This window comes from Hermetia illucens, chromosome 3 (assembly GCF_905115235.1).
Source record: "Hermetia illucens chromosome 3, iHerIll2.2.curated.20191125, whole genome shotgun sequence".
NCBI classification, from domain to species: Eukaryota; Metazoa; Arthropoda; class Insecta; order Diptera; family Stratiomyidae; genus Hermetia; species Hermetia illucens.
The window spans coordinates 69,965,075-69,984,922 of NC_051851.1; the positions used below are offsets into that span (position 1 = coordinate 69,965,075).

Consider the following 19,848-nt stretch of genomic DNA (forward strand, 5'->3'; position numbering starts at 1 on the left):
ACAAGATTATCTTAGAAATCTCGTTTACAGTTAATACCACCGGAATGACTACACTTTTGACTAGGAGAAACAGAGTTGGCCCGCTGCCTTCTTCAAAATTTTCATCTAATATTGAATCACCGAACAGGGCAACGCTAATCCTGCCTTATTCCTTCCGGCTTATTTCCGCGGGGTTATTCTTCCATGTCTCAATCATATTTATTTTTTGTACGGCCCGCACGGTGCAAAGACAGGATTATCCAACAAAAAATCAAGCTCCGAGAACTTCCACAGCAGGGCCATTCCATTAGTATTCAAATTGAAATGCCTCAAGGAAATCTGATCTGTGTTCCAATAAATCCTTGAGAAATTCCTACCATGACTCTGACATTAAAGGGAAATGTGTATTGAAACAAAAATTAATCTTGTTGCATATCCTTGCTCGTCCCATTGTCATTCATCGTCTTTTCGTCAGTGTAACGACAATAGTAATGGAGGCAGCAACAACGCCGACATAAAAAAGCGAATCCTTCACAGCATAAAAGTCTCACGGTTCTATATACATTGTGTACATACAGTGATGGTGTTTATAAACCCTAAATCATGACATTTATATTGATTCGTTTTTCAATAAGTGTATGGCGCCGTCAAGCCTATAGTACTGCCGACGTCGTCTCCCTGAATATAAAACACATATTTCCGCCACTACCACTTACGTACGTTCTGATTTCGTTTGGCACAGGCCACCAGCAAGGATATGAAGGAAGCCTCGCCTGAGAAGCCCCAAAACAAGACAACATTTTTTCCCGAAAAATGAATGAAGGAAGAATTTTCTCATAAAATTCAAAATATTCAGAGGATTCACATGCAAACACGTTTTACCATGGCACTCCGTAATTCAGCGAGTGTTGCTTCCCCGGCTAAGACTTGAACATTATGTTCTAAGGCCCAAGGAATTGATTTTCTCCCGCATCATGTGGTAAAGCTGGACGAAAGGGAGCCGGAAGGGACGTAATAATACATTCACTGTTTTAATCGGAGGAGAGCTGAAATGTTTCGACTATAAAAGTAACATAGTTCAGTCAGAAGGTTGCGATTTCGTTGATTATGTAAACAAGCACAAGAGTTTAAAAGGCTGACAGTTGCTTCCTCAAATCCTCCAACAAAAAGCATGGTTGTCTCCTCTCCAATGGGATTATATGAACTGTGAGCAAATATTTTCCGGGAATCTTTTAATTTTAAAATGCTTTTCTTTGTTTAATGGAACAAGATGACGAGCAACGCTTTGAAGTCCCTCATTTCCAAATGGAATCAGCAAGCTTTCATCATGGTTATAATATTCAATTAGAGGCCGCACTTCCACACAATTAATTCCTCATCCTTCATGCTTTATGTGAAATATTCTTTTCAGTGGAATCAAATGAAGCGAGTCAAAAAGTCCTTGAAAGTCCTATTTGCCTGGCTCTCCCTTTCATCTATGCATAATTCACAGAAAAGGAAATAATTTATTGAGGAAAAGTAAATCAATTGTTTAGAATTTATAATTTAAAACAATAAACTGCTCATTACCCATGCGAAGTACATGCACGTCCTACTTTTTAGAACTGTACGCCTCTCATCAAAAACCTCGTAGGGTGTTCATCCTACAAGGTTTTTGAGCATGACCGCATTCGCGAATCTTATCTTTACATTCGCTATCAGACATTTGAGTGATAGCACGACAGGCACAATGGAAAATGACGTCAATATAACAATGCGAATTATCACTCAACTTGGGAGATTATATCGTTGGCGGAACGTGACTGACCGCAGTCGTGCCTTACAAATGTTTGGTAATAACGTTGGGAAACTGAACTTTGGCAGTAAAACTCCAACTGATTCGGAAGATCATATTCTAAGTGCTGAAAAATTAATTTGCTAACAGTTTGGCTCTGTATGCCAGTAAGAATGGGAACAACCACAAATGGATACCATTTATTCGGCGTTTCATTGTGAATCGTTAAAGGTTAGTCAATTTACTCTGGATGGCAACATTAGAACTCAACTGGGTTCCACTACAAGTTTATGTAGGCTTCGAAACACAACAATTACCTTCTAACCCTATTAGCTTTCAATTTTTGAATAAAATTCATCCAAGACTTACTAAAAACCCTCTGACCTAATGCCTGGTTAATGGGGAAGCGCGGAGTTAAGTGCAGTGGCTTTGTAACGAATATCTTAACAGATCATATACGAAATTAGATAAAACAGATCATATACGAAATTTAGGTAAAGCACTCATGATAATCCTAAGGGTCCATTATATCTTTTTTGAAGTGTCCGAGAAGTAAACACCCATTAAGCGAGAGATTCTGTGGGCAGAGATGCAGACTGCAATGATGGAGATAGCACTCATTTTCAAATTGCCACTCCCAGTTTTTATCCTAAGGTCAGAATCACCAAGCTCTTCCTGTAAATGTAGTTCACGACGGGGTCACCTCAGGGAACTCATTGGTATCTAGTTCCACCACCAGAGGGTGATGTTGTCTGTCCACAGGTTCCGAATCTGCCCATTGGCTTCGGTTGATCTAAATGTATGTTCTGCTGCTTGTCTAATTGAATCCAATTTCACTAGATAATGAGATCGATCTAGAAGCCTCAATTGTTCTCCAAACTGCCATGCCTGTTTCTTGTCCCACATGGAAGAACGGGTTGGTAAACCAGATGCTTCAGACGGCGTTGGTCAATACAAAAAAATAATGTTAATTTACAATGTGTAAAGCAAGTCAAGCTCGGCTGAAGATTTGCTACAAGCAACGGGTATAGTACGACATCAGAAAAAGAATAGGAATGTTATATCAGATCGACAAAAAAGTAGAGTATTTCTTTTTCTTAACAAACAATATTTTAACGAATAAAGCAACTATTCTTTAGAATTCATTTAACTAAAATCGGTTGGTTGTCTGTCTGTTCATTTTTGTTCGTTGAAAGGTGGAAAGTTTAAAAACCTACCGTTGACTCCTGTCAAACGGTTATTTGAGAATTTCACTCCTTCTCTTTCGCATACGACGTGGAGGTCCCATTTCGGTATTACATCGCGGACGATCAGTGGCTATGGCTTGCATTGGTACTTATCACCTTCCTCTGAAGTTCTTCTTTCTTTAGTATGCTATGGAAGGCTTTCATTAGTTTTCCCACTGCTCTCCAAGATATTTCAACGGCTTGCGGTCCACAATATTCTCGAGTGACAATCTCGGACAATTAAAAACAGTGTGGTCCACACCCTCCTGAATCATATTAGATGTCGCAGTATTGCTTCAGTTCGTGCTAACTGTCGACGATAGATGTAGGATTCGCTGATTATAAGTGCAATCTTTTTCTTATTTGCTTTATGTTCCAGTGTCAAGGCCCAAACAGGAGCTTTTTAAAGCAAAATTGAACTGACTACTCTGGAGATGAGGAGCCGCCGATTTTGCCTTGAGCCGTCTATACTCGGTAACATTTTTATCAATAATGTTGTAATTCTCGATGCGTTTCTTGCTAAACTTTCAAAGAAGTGTAATCTTGCGGTATTTCCAGCGGTTAAATTTTTTTAAATAAACTTTCAAGATATAGTTTCAAGTTTAATTTTTGTTTAATCATTTGTCCCAAATATTTGAGTGCTAATTGCAAGTGTATGGTATTTTCATCATCATCATCATCACCGACATTTGCTTCCGTCATTTGATGATAGATAGAAGTGCCTCCATTTTATGTTTTGCGAGTGCCAGATCAGCGCCTTCTAATCAGCATCTGATTTCCCAAATTGCCTCATTTGTCAAAATCTTCATCTTCTTGATGTATTGTGCCACGATAGTCACTATGATATCATCTACCAAACCGATAACAATCACCCCTTTGAGGAACTGAGCCTCAATTATTTTACACCAGTTTGCAGAATTTAAAAGATCGTCCAAGAGGTTAACCTGTTATAGATAATGATAATAATCATTGGCACAACAATCCATATTGGATCAGGGCCTTGAAGTGTGTTAAAGCACTTCATTCAAGACGGTAACGGTACACTACAGAGCACTGTAGGAGGCAATGTGGTCAGCATTACGCTCGCCCGAGATTATTACCCTGATTTGACTCCGGTACTCATTCACAGCTGAGTCGACTGATATCCGACGTCAATCACGATACAAATCCCACTGCCGCCAGCGAGATTTGAACCGCGACCTTCCGTACGACAGCCTTGTGCTCTAACCACTCAGCTATCCGGACATTATAGATAACCTGTTCCAAAAGTTACCGAAACCGTTTAATAGGCATATAACCCTTTAAGACGAAGTATCGCCCAAATGCTTATTTGACTTCAGAATCATGCCTGTTCCTGGTCCGATGACTGTGTCTCTTGGCTTAAAGGCAGACTTACTGACTTTCATCAATTTCGGAATTCTACTAGTTAGGTAATTGGCTATTCATTTCTTTAATACAATGCGACATGGCATGGAAGAGTCACACGTTTCTCATCAGCATCGTCTCTTGCAATACTGTCGTCTGCCTGCATGCCTGTCTATCAACGCACTTTTCTCAGAAGCTGTTACACCGACACGACCTCCACACCGACATCGACACGAAATTCGATGAAAAGGTTGATATACCTAAAAAGGAGTGCACATTTTTTTTCACTGAATATGGTCATGACCCCGAAAGATCTCGATTAGATTTCAGGTGCAGATATTAGTTTTGACATTGGTAACAACGGAGGGGGAGTGCAGAGGTCCGAAAGTGGTCTTAGAAACTACTCAACAAACAAGTCTGAAAAAACAATGGTGATCCATCCATATAGTATCAAATAAAGATAATAATAGTGTGTCATTATATTTTTCAAAAATTACTGCGAACCCCATTCATTTTAACTTTAAAACCCATACTTTAATATGAAGCATCATAAAACTAGGAGCTATGAGGAAAGCTAGGAGGAAATCCTACTATTATTAATAAATTTATAGTAGCTGCCCCTTGCATTAATTTTACACCGGATTCACGTTTGCTTCTAGCAGGCATATCAAAGTACAACGCAAGTTACTAGTCTATCCCTTCTATTCCATTCAATAGTCTTTAACTGCTCGATGTAAATACTTTGAGTGAACTCCAAACCCTCCAACTCACGGGAGAGTCACTACCTCAGCCGGCACCTACTTCCCGGCTTAGTAGTAAATACTACTATTCCGAGTAGATCAAACATAGTCCTGAGTTTACTGAGGGAAAACTCTAGACCGAAATTTCGTAATAAAAGATACGACTTCAACGAAAACAATTTTACAGTTGGAAACTTTATGTGAAATAAATTCAATAGTGGACCGAAAATTTTCAGCAGAAAATCTAGATAGCCTCTCACGATCGTTCCTCGAAGCAGAGACCGCTTTTGAAGGACAAAAACTACTCGAGTGGAAAAATCCATCCAGCTACTTGGCCAAAAGGTATCCCAAATATTTCGCTCAGAATAACTTTCAGTCTGACTCCAAGGATATTCCGAAACCATTTTGGGCAAAACTTCCTGAAGGTTCTGGGGCTCCAAAACAACTAGGCGCATTAAATAAGAAAAAAACTGTTTCGGTCCACGAATGCCGCTGTTTTTCGATTGCAGTCAATTTTTTAAAAAACAGCCCGAAATGTCTACAAGTTGCTATTTGCTCCCTTCTACACATTCATGAATACGATGTGGGTATGAGTTGTACTCATATTAAAATCGCCTTGTCAGTTCAAACCGAACGAACCGAACCGACGAACACTCAATCTTCCAAAAAGCAGATAGCCGTGAACGAAATGCCGTTCGCATTTCTAATGCCCACAAAACAAAAAATCGACATGGATGTCTATTTTTACAAGTGAATAAATTTTTGTACGTTTGTTACCCTCCCTCCCTCCACAAAAGTTAATTTTTGGAATGTGACTATTTCCTCTAGTGCTCAAACGTAACCTAAGTAGCATTACGTAGGTACCATAACCTATCATCATCATCAACATTAACGGCGCAACAACCGGTATCTGGTCTAGGCTTACCTTAATAAACCCGTCCCGGTTTTGCGCCGAAGTCCACCAATTCGATATCCCTAAAAGCTGTCTGGCGTCCTGACCTACGCCATCGCTCCATCTCAGCCAGGGTCTGCTTCGTCTTCTTTTTCTCTTTCTATCATAGAGATTGCCCTTATAGACTTTCCGGGCTGGATCATCCTCACCCATACGGATTAAGTGACACGCCAACCGTAACCTATTGAGCCGGATTTTTTCCACAACCTGACGGTCATGGTATCGCCTATAGATTTCGTCGTAATGTAGGCTCCGGGGGCCAAAAATTCTGCGGAGTTCCCAATTTTGACCTACTAAGAACCCAAGTCTCTGAGGAATACATGAGGACTGGCAAAATCACTCTATTGTACAGTAAGAGCTTTGACCCTATGGTGAGACGTTTCCAGCGGAACAGTTTTTGTAAACTGAACTATGCTCTGTTGGCTGCCAACAACCGTGCGCGGATTTCGTCATCGTAGCTGTTATCGGTTGTGATTTTCGACCCTAGATAGGAGAAATTATCAACGGTCTCAACGTTTTATTCTTCCCGTTTGACCAGTGCGGTTTAATGTTGTTGATTGGTTGGTTTTTGGTGCTGACGTTGCCACCATATAATTTGTCTTGCCTTCATTGATGTGCAGCCCAAGATCTCGCCTCAATGGTCGCCTGCTTGATCTCGATAAAGGCAGTTTGTACGTCTCGGGTCGTTCTTCCCATGATGTCGATATCGTCAGCATAGGCTAGTAGTTGGGTGGACTTAAAGACGATCGTACCCCGCACATTTGCCTTAGCATCACGGATCACTTTCTCGAGGGCCAGGTTAAAGAGAACGCATGATAGGGCATCCCCTTGTCGTAGACCGTTGTTGATGTCGAATGGTCTTGAGAATAATCAGCCTAGTCAGTCTTATCAATTTCGTAGAGATACCGAATTCTCTCATGGCCGTGTACAGTTTTACCCTGGCTATGCTATCATAGACGGCTTTAAAGTCGATGAAAAGATAGTGCACCATATCCTATGTAGCACTGTAATCACTAGATTTGGTACAGGTACAGAAAAGCTTAATAAGTGACACATTCCGATCGTCATAAGTTATGTGGTTACAAAGGTGAGTCCACGCAACAGCTGGACGATTGTTGGAATGTATCTCTCTGCTGCAACTATCGTAAAATATTCGAGACTTTCTGGCCTAAACTCAATATTTGTATTCTTAGCCATTGGATTGTCATAGTCAATTACCCTTGAGTGCAAAGATGTTTGCAAACTCCAATATAATCGAGAGCCTTATATTTAGTTTGCGGCTAACCCTGTTCCATTTTGCCCGCAATACGCGGATGAATTCAATGATCTATTGACGTCTTCTTATAAGCAGCTCGATCACTCCTATCATAGATAAAGCGTACATTCCGGCAGCATAAAATCAAAGGCTTTTCACCAATTGTCGACAAAGATGTCGTTACTTCTACTGACGACCACCCAGAGATAGTTGCAGTTTGATGGATTACATTATCCCTACGTCTGTCCTGACCAGGGGTAATTCTGAATGACTGTGGAGTGATTGATTCACAGTGAAACAGTGAATAGGCGGCATATTTTAGAAAAAAGTTCTAATATTGCTACTTAAAAGTCCTCCGATGATGAAATCCGCGCACGGTTGTTGTCAGCCAACAGAGCCTATTTCAATTTACAAAGACTGTTCGCTCGAAACGTCTCACCATAGGGTCAAAGCTCTTACTGTACAAGACTATGATCTTGCCAGTCCTCATGTATTCCTCGGAAACTTGGGTTCTTAGTAAGAAGAATTGCGAACTCTTGGCCGCGTTCGAGAGAAGAATCCTTCGAAGAATTTTTGGCCCCCTACATGAGGATGGACGATTCCGTAGCCTACACAATGACGAAATCTATGAGCGATACCATGACCGTCCGGTTGTGGATAAAATCCGGCTCAACAGGTTACGGTGGGCGGGTCACTTAATCCGTATGGATGAAGATGATCCCACCCGGAAAGTCTATAAGGGCAATATCTATGGTAGGAAAAGAAGACAAGGCAGACCCTGCCTAAGATGGAACGATGGCGTGGGCCAGGACGCCAGACAGCTTTTAGGGATATCGAATTGGTGAACCTCGGCGCAAAACCGGGATGTCTGGAGTTCCTTATTAAGGCAGGCCTAGATCGGATACCGGTTGTTGCGCCGTTGATGATGATGAAAAGTCCTCTCTTTTCAGTTTTTCTTCGCTTTCTTAATTTCACCAATATGACTGGAAAAAATATTAAATTGGAAAGAATACATACTTGCAGTTCACGGTAAGAAGAAACTCCGGAAAAAAACAAAAACAATCGGATTGCTTAAAAAATATACGGCATCCAGTTAATTACCTATAAAAGAGAAGGTGGGATGGGGGAATTTGTTTCTTTTGTGTAACCACCGGCTAACAAATAATCTCCAAATTTCAATTATAAAATAGGATTGGCCCCATTCTACCTCTAACAGGACATCCCCCACTATAACACATCTATCAATGTTTTGCCTTATCCAGTTCGATCTGCCTTTTCTGATTTTGTGAATAATTCCCAAATACTTTTTCAATGATTTACTTTGTTCAAATTTAACTTTAATTACAAATAAAATTTCCACTCAATCTTTTTTATAATACACTCGTGCGCAATGTTCAGATCGTTCTCCCAAGGTGTGATCTTATTCTCTCGAAATTACCTGAATCTAAGAATAACTAGCAATTTCCATTGGTTTGTTTTCTTGAGGTCGTATCTAATTTTATGTTTTATTACCGCTAATAGATTCGTTGTGAAAATAAAGCATAATATCTGTTCATTCTAATCAAACGCAACCGCTTAATCTTAAGAGGGTGTGGTTTTAATTCAGATTTTATGAGATAGTCTTGATTGTCCCTACTTTCGAATAGATCCCAAATTTAGTTTTAGTACAGTGATTAATCTTCCATTATCACTTAAATTGAATGATACGAGTAAATGCCTAATGAGATACTCCTCTTGGTGTGGATATTTCATTTTAAATGTGTAGATTTTATATTATTTAATGTGCTGGAAAGATCCTGTGTATTAATTTTTGAAGTGAATGAAATGAAGTTTTATATTGAGTTCCAGATGCTAAAAGGGGGCTGTAATAAATTGCATGGAACTTTAGTTATTAGTAACATATTTTGTTAGGCAGCTACCAACAGGGGAGCACAACACCCATTCCTGTCTTATTTCGTATAATATCTATCCGAATTATCACCAGCTAGAAAGATGCCGGATTTAGCCGAACGCCAGCACTAAATATCAAGCAGTCAGGCTTGGAGGATCCTTCTTAAAAATAATAGAGGGTATCCCCTTGAAACTTCCAACACGTTTGCAGAATGGTGTACTTTTGCATGCTTTGAATCAGACTGTGTGAGAGTCCCCGGCTGTCCCTGGAAGAAACTACGACCGCCAATTTGAAACGTCAAATTTCGTGTGTTTACAATGCATTGCCTTCGACTTCCATTCTTCGATTCACTTCTGGTCTGACTTCACCCCATTCAGAAGATTGAAAGATCAATCCTTCAAGTTAAATGGAGTCAGCCCGCAGTCGGCATTATAAATAGCTGCATGCAAGGGGCTCGCCTGCTCCTTGCTGTAAAAAAAGCATGTAGCGAATCAACTTCCCGTTTATGCTATGCGGTAACGTCAACCACCCCCTGTCTCCTTTTTATTAAGATTTCGTATGAAACAAAACCTAAACCTATTGCCACATAATTTTGGCGAATAAGGCCCCATGGGGTATCAAATGAAAAGCACCAATTATTACTTTTCGAAAGTGACCCTATTTTTGATATTGTGTGCCACATAGAGGAGTTTAGGCTCAAAATATGAGCCCCAAAAATTGAAGGCCTCATTTCAGAGCGTATCATACCGAAGAATCTGAAAAAAATTACCAGAGTGAATCTGTACGAATTATAGGCCGCAAAATATATCCCATTCGAATATTTGTGTCAAATTAATAATGGTATAATACCGCATTTCAAAAATTTACCCGACAACTGCCCTTAAAATCATCATTCATCAAAGAAGAAATACATGAAGTTGCCAAGTTTGGTAGCCTAACAATTTCACTTTTCTGGTAAATGAATGCAACTCCCATGGTCCAAGGAAGGAACGCGTCCTTATAGTGATGCCATCGACCTACTTAGTTGCTATAACGATTGACATACCTCTCGTGCCCACAATCTTTTTCTTATTACATTCTCAAGAAACACATTGAAAAGTATATGTGCCGCCTGAGGTGAAATTGTGCCAGTTAAAAACGATACGATTCTAACCCGTCATAGTTGATTTAAAGGAGTGAACTATTTGATCAACTGAAAGATGTCATTATAGAGTAGTCAGTAATCAGCACTGTCGTGTATTTATTTACAACAGACGAATATTTGACAGACGTTGACCATAAATTGATAGCCCTGTGAGAACACTTGTTTGAGGGCAAGGATTTAGTCCGTTGTTGAGCCACCTGCTTCTAAATCCGGCCTGCTTCTCTCAGATACTGTTCTCGGCATGCAACTTGACCTTTGCAAATTGCGAAAATAAAAACACTATCATACCGATTCAAACAGTTTGAGAGTGATCTTTTCTGCGCTATTTTAATCGCCCTTTAGAAACTCCACTCCACATTTTATTCAACGGGAGGACAGGTGTTCTTTGCCTCCATCTTATCTCTGTTACCAATTGTCAGAACGAAAATTTGTAAGACAATCTGAAAATTGGGAGATTATAACCGGTACAGCTGCTTTCCCGCCACTTTGCTAGATTCTTTAGGTGTGTCCCAAGGCCAAGAAATGGGAACGCCATAGATCGTGCCTTCAAAATAGTTGTGGTCTGAAATAGTATCAGTTTATAGTACAATCAATTGGGGTGCTTCTTTCTTTGATCGCATCCGCCTTAGTTTTATTTTCCAGTACACGCGCATAATTAAGCTGCTTATTTAGTAATTCCTTGCGAGACGCATCAATAGTTTAACCAAATACAGATAAATTCGGTGCACTGGTTTCAAGAAGCGAAATTTTTTTTAGATGATTTGGGGGGACCGATTTTTTCTAAATGTCTCCTGCTCGAGGGAATGCGAATTCGTCACGTTCAATGTCTTGCAGGGATTGAGAAGCTCGGAGAATTAGAATTTTTTTGACAAATCTGGTTAAACTAAATACTTTATTTGAATTTATTTTTATGTACCACAATCTGATTAGTGATAGCAATAAGACAGAGACCAAAGTGGTGAATCAGTCAAGTTCAAATTTTGAGGAAAGGAATATCTATGACCAGAGAATATGAAATCCAATATGCTAACTAAAGCCAAATGCTGAAATCCAAATCCAACCATATTAGGGTCAAATGCAAAACACACACGCAACTCATTTCAATAGGATTCCATGGAACAGTTGAAAAACTCGCCTTATCATTACAATATTCACTTTTCACGAATCATAACACCTAAAATTAATAAATTTATTAATTAAAATTGGCTATTTCAGTATCAGTATTCAGTATTTTATATATCCCAAGTTGCTATGTTAAATTTCAGATACAATGATTCATTAAAAAGATTTTACCATCCAACCAGGTTCCTTAACCTATCCCCGTTTTGAATCAACTAGCATGCTGCTTTCCACGTACTTGCAATTGTCGTAATGTAATTATGAGTGAACCTTTAGTAAATGTATATAACATTTTTCCATATTTTCTTAGTTTTTCACGAAAATGAAAGTCTACACCGCACAGGAGCAGAGAGGCAACGATTGCCATTGCATGATTTCCCACGATAAAAGTGGAAATGGACTTTTGTCACAATAACCTGGAACACTCTTAGCTACTCTTTCGAAACCCCCTAAATTTGATAGTGGGATTTTATCATTAATTAAGTCAGTATATACTCGTGCGCTGAAGAAGGAAACAAGTCCTTCCTGAAATGTCGACATTTACAATAAAATAATACTAACGACGGAGACGGTGTTACATTTTAATTTCCCATGACATGGTTTATAAGGCACCAAAATCTAAAACGTGTGCCTTGCTTAGTAAAATCTTTTAACAATTTGACACTACGTAGGACACAATCCTTTAATTCAAAAGGTTGCATCGGTTTCCACTTCACTTCCTCTCAGTTGCTTCTTATCTTTTCTGTATCTCTCCTAAATAAATTTTTTATCTTTTCCTATTAGATACAAATTGCAAATCTCCTACCTTTTCGTTAAAATCTTAAGTTATTTTCATAAATTTTAAAAAACCCTTATCATACTTGTTAAGAAAAGCGCTTTCTTTTTCCTCTACTGCTCAAAAATTTTGATGGGTGTTAATCATGTACTTCTTTCCCAGAAATTATGACCACTTCGTGTGGCAAAAGCGGTATAACCTACTGGTATCAATCTCTCCGACTCTCACAACATATTATGTATCACTAAATAAGACAATTAGACAATTAGACAATAAAGAAATTTACGCTATCTATACTGATTTTTAGCAACAACTTCACTCAACTACAATGAAATCGTTATGTCGCACAAGGCTCTAGTAAAACTTCACGTGGATCAATCCTTGGCTTCCTTATTTCTGTCTTTAATCTGATAGATAATATTGTAATTATGAAAAGAGCTTGCAAAAAAGGGGCACTTAATAGTACTCTGACGAATAGCCATTAGGGATTACCTCCATTCTGCTCGTTCCTAATCCGGAGTTTCATTAGTATACTCATAGACCAACGCAGGACTATCGCCGATTTCAAAGAATTGCGGAATGCGATCAATAATAAAAAAAATTGTGTCCGGAACGTCGATAAAGCTATCACAAGTCAAGTTCCTACAGCTATAATCCAGAAACAAAACAACAATCAAGTTAGAGGACACGACTTGGTTTACCTCATCAAAAAAAAAGCTTATCAGACGTCAAATATGAAGACGATGCTGATTTGGTTTTCCGAATTTAAAGACAACAGAAACTGAAGAACCAACCATAACACATTTATATACACTTTTTACATAGTTTGCTAATGATATAGACCTCTAAGTGTGTGATGGCCCAATGACTTGACAGCTTTGTTCGAGAGATCATCTAAGCCCGAGGGTTTATTTTGGGCGATCTTCTTGGCAGGACTTCTCTCGCAGATATATAAAGTATAATACTGCATAACAGTCTATTTGAACAATAGGTAGGTTGGTTTCGCAGGGAATTTACTAAATAAGTTTATTAACAATATCCCGCTATCAATTAGGGTTGGTGTTTGGTGGTAAGCATTTGCCCTTATTCGATGAGACAATTCCCTTATATGCGCCCCTTTTTGAGTCAGTGTCGACGAATTTCTCCTGGTTCTGACGTAAGCTATCTGGCATTTTTTATTTTCAAATTGCACCAGGAATTTAACATTCGTTTCTTAAATGCAATATTGCAATGAAGGGTTACATGACCTTCGACCTTTCGATGACTTATAACCGCTTATCGTTTTCCGTCAGCATCGCTCCTTCTAACTGCACTTCTTCATTTAATTGTCCGTTTTTCGGTTGTCTACCCCCCGCCCTTCTATCTGTCGTTCTATCGCACGCAAAGTTATAACAATTAATATAAAAACTTGAAATTCTGGAACATTAAACATCCACGCACGCTATAACCTAGATGAAGTAGCATTCTACAGTTGGCGCTGTTTGCGAACGTCGTTAAACCGTTTTGCCTCTATAGCTCCAACCGTTTATCGGCTACCAGAGACAGTAAACGCCCCCTCGCGCTAATAGAGATCGTGTTTCTATGAGGTCATATCCAAAATGACAATATCCGCAATCTATTCGGGGTGGATCCTATCCTGGAAAAATTGCGCGAGAGTTGTCTTCGATAGTATGCTTTAATCTGCACAGCAAAATAGATCCAAACTAAAATTGACACAGGACAATAAAATTAATAACTCAATCAAAACATTAATGTCTCATTACTAAATGATGATTTAAAGACCCTCGAATTTACCCGGATCAAGCTTTGCATCGAAAGAAAATGGCGAACCCGTTCTAGGTGAGCCGACCCTGCTATGGCGCTATGTGAAAATTACTAAAGCAAGATGGGAAAAGGTGTAAATATATTTTTTTTTTAATCTAACCAGACATGGTATAACATGAATTGTACCGCTCAATAAGGAAGAAACCTTGCTTAAGAATTTTTGGTTTTCGTAACTAAAAGGTCCTGCTAAATGTTTTCGTTCAAATAATTTTCTCACATTGAGAGAAAACCTTTGCACTACCCATAACAGACAGAATTAGTACGCTAAACATTTCACATGCTTCATGCTTTTCGACAAATTCAAGGGTAATTGGAAGGACAATATTTCGATGTTTGCACAGAAGTAGATACTATGATTATGGCGGAATGTAAGGCGAAACAGAATAAACGTCTACCTGGCAAACGTATTTTCTCAGAAATTGTCGCTCCTATTGATACACGAAATTTGGTGGAAAGGTGGGAACTGTGACTTCCCTATTCTTTTCAAATTGTTTGCAATGCCTTCTGTCTTGTGGGCATCTTTTTATTATTGGAAGGGACATTTTTCTCTTATTGGAAGTCAAAATACCTTAAAATTTACAAAAATTGATTTTTAGAAAATTTGGTCAAACCAATAATGAGTAGCCACTTTTCGGTGATGATTTTCAACGTTCATCTGATGCAAAAGTTTATAAATAAACGTTTTACAGGACGCCTTTTACTCCTCACCTTCGATGGTTATGTAGTTTACCTTTTTACTCGGAATTCCACGAAGTTTTTGATATAAAAATTACCGGCTGTCAATGCGTTGTTGAGTATGCGCTCAATAACTTTTGAGAGCTCTTATACGGGAATGCCTGCGCTTGTCAAAATTGGCCTAAACGGACGTTTTGCCTTGCAGATTTTTTTAAATCTATAAATTCTGGGCATAACATCTGTATTACTATTAATAATTTTATATATGTTACGAACTGCTTTTGGTTTACAGTTAGCATGTTGGATCAACTCTTATGTTATTGGTTGCTTTGTCATCGAAAAGGGGCTGCATTTTGGTAAACCTAAAATTCGCTTTTCCCATCATCGCGTTGAGTTTATCCTTGTCTGAGCTTAAAACTATGATGTTTTCGTGTTTTTTTAGCAACCTTTCTGCTTCCTTCATCATACTTCTGAAAAGCTTCCCTTGACCCTTTCCTTGGGAGTTTTGAGTATTTTAAATAAGTTCACATACCGTCGCTCTTTTGACATTCTGAAGTTTGGCACACCCTATCCTCTCTATTAAATCCATACTCTATTAAATCTAGTACGGGCAACTCGTTTCTTCCATGTTATAAAGCATATTTCTTCCCCGGCGATAAAATTAACTTCACCTCATACGGAAAATCTATCTTCGTTCTATTATTGAACCAGTTGCTGTTAGATTCTGTTGACAGCATCCGTTTTCATTTTGTTGAATTTCTTTTTATGGTTCAAACCTACGGTGGAAAGTTTCGGCTTCGATATTGGTGGCAATTATGATCTCTTCTGCTCTATTCGGTACTTAAGTTAGTATATCCTCTTTCAGAGCGTAGAGAGTTTAGAATGCTGCATTTTTCCGCAATTAGCGAGCTTCGCTTATAGCGATTGACACCAAATTGGTGGTGGTGAAAAGGTGGGAACTGTAAATGCTCACGCATATAGTGAGGCTCCAAATGTATATCTATTCAAATAAAGTTAATAATAGTAGATTACTATAATAATAATCGTTGGCGCAACAATATATGTTGGATCAGGGCCTTGAAGTGTATTAGAGCACTTCATTTAAGACCGTAACGGTATACTACAGTACACTGTAGAAGGCAATGTGGTCAGCATTGCGCACGCCTGAGATTATTACTCTGATTTGACTCAGGTACTCATTCACAGCTGAGTCGACTGGTGACCGATATCTAATAACAAATCTCTGCGCCACCAGCGAGATTTGAACCGCGACCTTCGGCTACGATAGCCCAGCGTTCTACAGACTTCAGCCATCCGGACACTATATTAATATAATTTTTAGTAATTGGCTGTAAAACCCGCTTAAGTTTATCTTAGAACCACGAAATTTTACCGCAATGTAGGCTACAACATAAAGCAAGATCCTACCAGTTTGGAGGAAATCACACTATTGTTAACAAAGTAATAATAGGTCCAAGTTGTCGCTTCTATGCCAATTCAAGACTTTGAATGTCAGTTTCACCCGAAAGTGGATAGTTTCACATAATATATGCATATATTACATGCTAGTTTCTAATGGGACAAATGTCCACAAAAATATTTTTATAAAAGAAATACATAAAACCCTTCCTACCTGAAGCATCCAGCTTCCGGTTTCCCGACGTGTTTTAGTCTATACTCACATCTAGAAAAAAAAATAGCTGGAGGATCAGAATATTCAGAGCAGAAATCGATGAATCCCTGTTGTCTCAAGCAGCACCGAATTTACACAAAAAACATTATTTAATACACGTGTAAAGCTCAGCCTGATCTTGAGTTAAATATATCTTACAAGGTTTCCACATTTCCACTCTCCTGCTTTGTCAACAATTTTTTCGTACTGTATACAGTCATGTGTGTCATGTAAAAACCGAATCATGATCCTCACAGTGCACTTACATTCCCGATTTTCCAACTCGAGGAGCTTCGACAATTTTCCCCAAAAGGATTCATAGTTTCTTCCACGAATGTGTGTCCTAGTCCCGAGCCACAGCCACTATGTAATGTATGTCATTGGCAATGCGGCACAACGAAATGCGCATAGCTCGTGAAGTCTGAAAATGACAACAATGACTTTCTCCACTGCGAAAAACTTACTACAGTAGATAGCGCGATTTTTCCCAAGCAACTAATGTTGACCCAGAATCTGTTCTTGATGATTTTCCCGATAAACCACGTAGGGAAAAACAGATTGTCGAAAGTCCAACCTAGGAACAATACGAAGAGAAGCAAATAAGGAGTCGCCGGAAAAACAGGAGGAAAACCAGTGCCGATTTCTGCCAATAATGTAAAAGAGAAAATGTGTACCCTTTTGGCATGAATGTGTAGGAACTTGGTGTAAACTTGAAGGAAAAGCTCGACTGGGAAATCTCCACGGACTGTGTTTACAAGTGGGAAAATTCTCCGATGTGCTTTTACAAGTTTCGCAGGAAAATTCACAATGCAGCTGCCGTAGCGTAGAATTCTGTTGTTACGGTTACGAAATACGGAAAGTATCTAATAGATACAAGTAGTTTTATTTGTTTTACACTCCTGTCGGTGTTTGAATTATGTTTTCCAATCCACGTTTCATGTGACGCTCGTGTTTCATAAATATCCGACACTTTGTGAGGTTTGCTTATACGTAATCAAGAAGCTACGAAAGAAAATAATCGCTGAAGCACCTGTGCTGAATATTACCCAAGTACAATAAACAGTCATGAATCAAGTGTTCTCAGCTTAAATCCAATTGTGTTTGGTGTGTGTTTTCCTTTTAGGTGTTTATTTATAATACATTGTATGTTGTGTAATGTGAAAAATTTTGTGTTGTTTTATGACCACCTTTTGCCGCATCCATCCGCAGTTTTGCCTTCCCTAGTGCAAAACGAGACGAATTGATTTCATAAGCGACTATTATGTATATTCAAGACGTTGCGGATATTGAATTGAACTCGACAGTTGGTAAATAATGTTACTACTTTTTCCCAATTTGTTTTGTTAGAAAGACGGTGCCAGTTCGCTTAGTAAAGCAAAGGTCGCTCCGCAAAGTTTCATGCTTGAATCCATTAGACGAACAAAAGCTCGTAATTTGGCACGATTGCACATTTGGTCAGTTGATTTTGTTTATTTATTATTATTTTGCTGTTGTTGGTAACTTCCATCATCACCTTCGCAGAATGCTTTTGTCAGCATGCCTAGAAGAAAATTAAAGTAAATTTGCAATATCTTGAAATGTGAGTGCACAAAATTGTAATATTGTAAGTTTTAACTTAAATCAAGACCAGGTTACGTGTCCTTGACGTTGTAGACCGGAACGTAGAGAAACTAATATAAAATTTCATCCTAGAACAGTTCCATATAGAGGCGGTGCTAATACCGTATTTTTCTAATACACCGTGGAATATGAGCTCGTCATGGATGGTAGAACTGTTCAATGAAAGTTGTTCCGCTTGGTCAGCAGACCTTCTCAACATTGCTTTACGATAGACCGTTTGATACATTCATATAGTGTACATATTCATATTTTCTATGGAAAATCGTTCTGAGCGGCATTATTTATGACATCTTCTAGCACACCACCCTACCATGAAAATCTTTCCTTATTGCACAATCAGAAATCAATGGAGTTGGAGTTATATTTGTTATAGTTCTCATTTAAGGTGCTCCGCTATATGATCCTGGCTTCTTTAGATCCTTGACTCGTTCTTATGTTACTTATATAATATTTGGAAAAGTTTTAAGTTCATGTTTGTCCTATTTCTTTATATATGGGACATATTTAATTGTAAAATATAATTCGAGTTATTAATATATAGTTATTAATTGTCAAATATAATTATATATGTATAAGCACTTTCGCCCCCTTATACATTTGTTATCTACTGAAATATTGGAGATTAAAGTATATAAACGCCTATTACTGTGAAGTCGTTTATATGAATATTGCACAGAAAAAGATCTTTCCGGCCCTTACTTACATTGGGACAATCATAACTTGCACTTAGTATTATACAATAAGAGTCATCCATATATCTTTCAACCTCGAAAGTAACCAAAACAAGGCTAAAGGGTAAATAGTTCCCCATTCGACTTTGAAGGGGGGTCATTTCGGTTATTAAATCAATGTCCAACAAGAAGTAGGGTCAGATTCATATCACCTAGATATTAGGTTGGAAGCCTTCGTTGCTTATGTAATAAGATTACCCAAATTAAACTAAGAGGATAAAGTTAAATTGTTTGATAATAATGACTTCTTAGTCGGTGCAATATCTACCGAAACTTAAAGTTACTGAATTGAAAATATTTATATACGATTCTTTTGAACCAAATACAGTTTTTAAGGTTTTATGAAAAACAAAACCTTATTAAAATAAGTTCATTTTCAGTCTGTCTGTTACACAGACTTTTCGCAGTAAATTTCATATTACAATATAGAGTTTAAGGGTGGTCCTCATCCACGTAAGTGTCAATTTCTATATTAAATATAACCGGGAAGATTTTCGAGGCTGCAAAGTGGACACTTCTTTCAAGGAACCAGGATCAGAAAAATCACAAAAATCGTGGTGTTGCCCTGACATCTAGGGATCAAAATAGCCACCAGATCCATTTGTGCTAAAATAAAATTAAGATTAGAATATTCCTATATTTTGTTAATTTACTACTATTGATCCTACAGGCCATGATGAGGTACTTGATACTGAAAAGTTTAGTGAATATCCTACAAGTAACCTCGTAAACGTGAAATCACAGCACCATAAGAGATAAAATGCCAGTATCACATTTATACACTACCGGCTCTATTCAAATGAAATCATCATGATCCCAAATGTTCATAGAGAACAAATGCATAAATCCTTTCCTACCTGAAACGTCGAGCTTCCGGATTGTGACTTGCTTATTTTTGACATATGAGATTTTTTCAAAATAATTGGCCACTCCATACATTATTCTCGATCCAGAGATCGCGTTCTCCAATTGGTGAAACTATGGTATGTATGTCTCCATTCAGTCGAAGTTTTAAGGTGGTCACTTTCCTTCCACCTTGCTTTTGGTAACTGTCTAGAAGTTCATCTGTCATTCATATGTTCTTGAAGGTTTGGTTACTGGAGTTT

General features: G+C 38.4%; 1 protein-coding gene across 18 annotated transcripts in view; it reads left to right on the top strand.

The window, feature by feature from the left end:
* Nucleotides 1–19,848, top strand: part of LOC119651965 (RNA-binding protein Nova-1) — a 278,014-nt gene that overhangs the window by 106,991 nt on the left and 151,175 nt on the right. Inside the window, exon 1 of one of the 18 annotated variants that reach the window (XM_038055847.1) lies at nt 17,256–17,698. The exons of 16 other annotated variants lie outside the window; for them this stretch is intronic. In XM_038055847.1, the coding sequence (XP_037911775.1) occupies nt 17,653–17,698 (46 nt within the window). In that variant the 5' untranslated portion in view covers nt 17,256–17,652. Of the gene's footprint in view, nt 1–17,255; nt 17,699–19,848 lie in introns of those variants that run through there. One more of the 18 variants, XM_038055851.1, reaches the window with a different exon arrangement.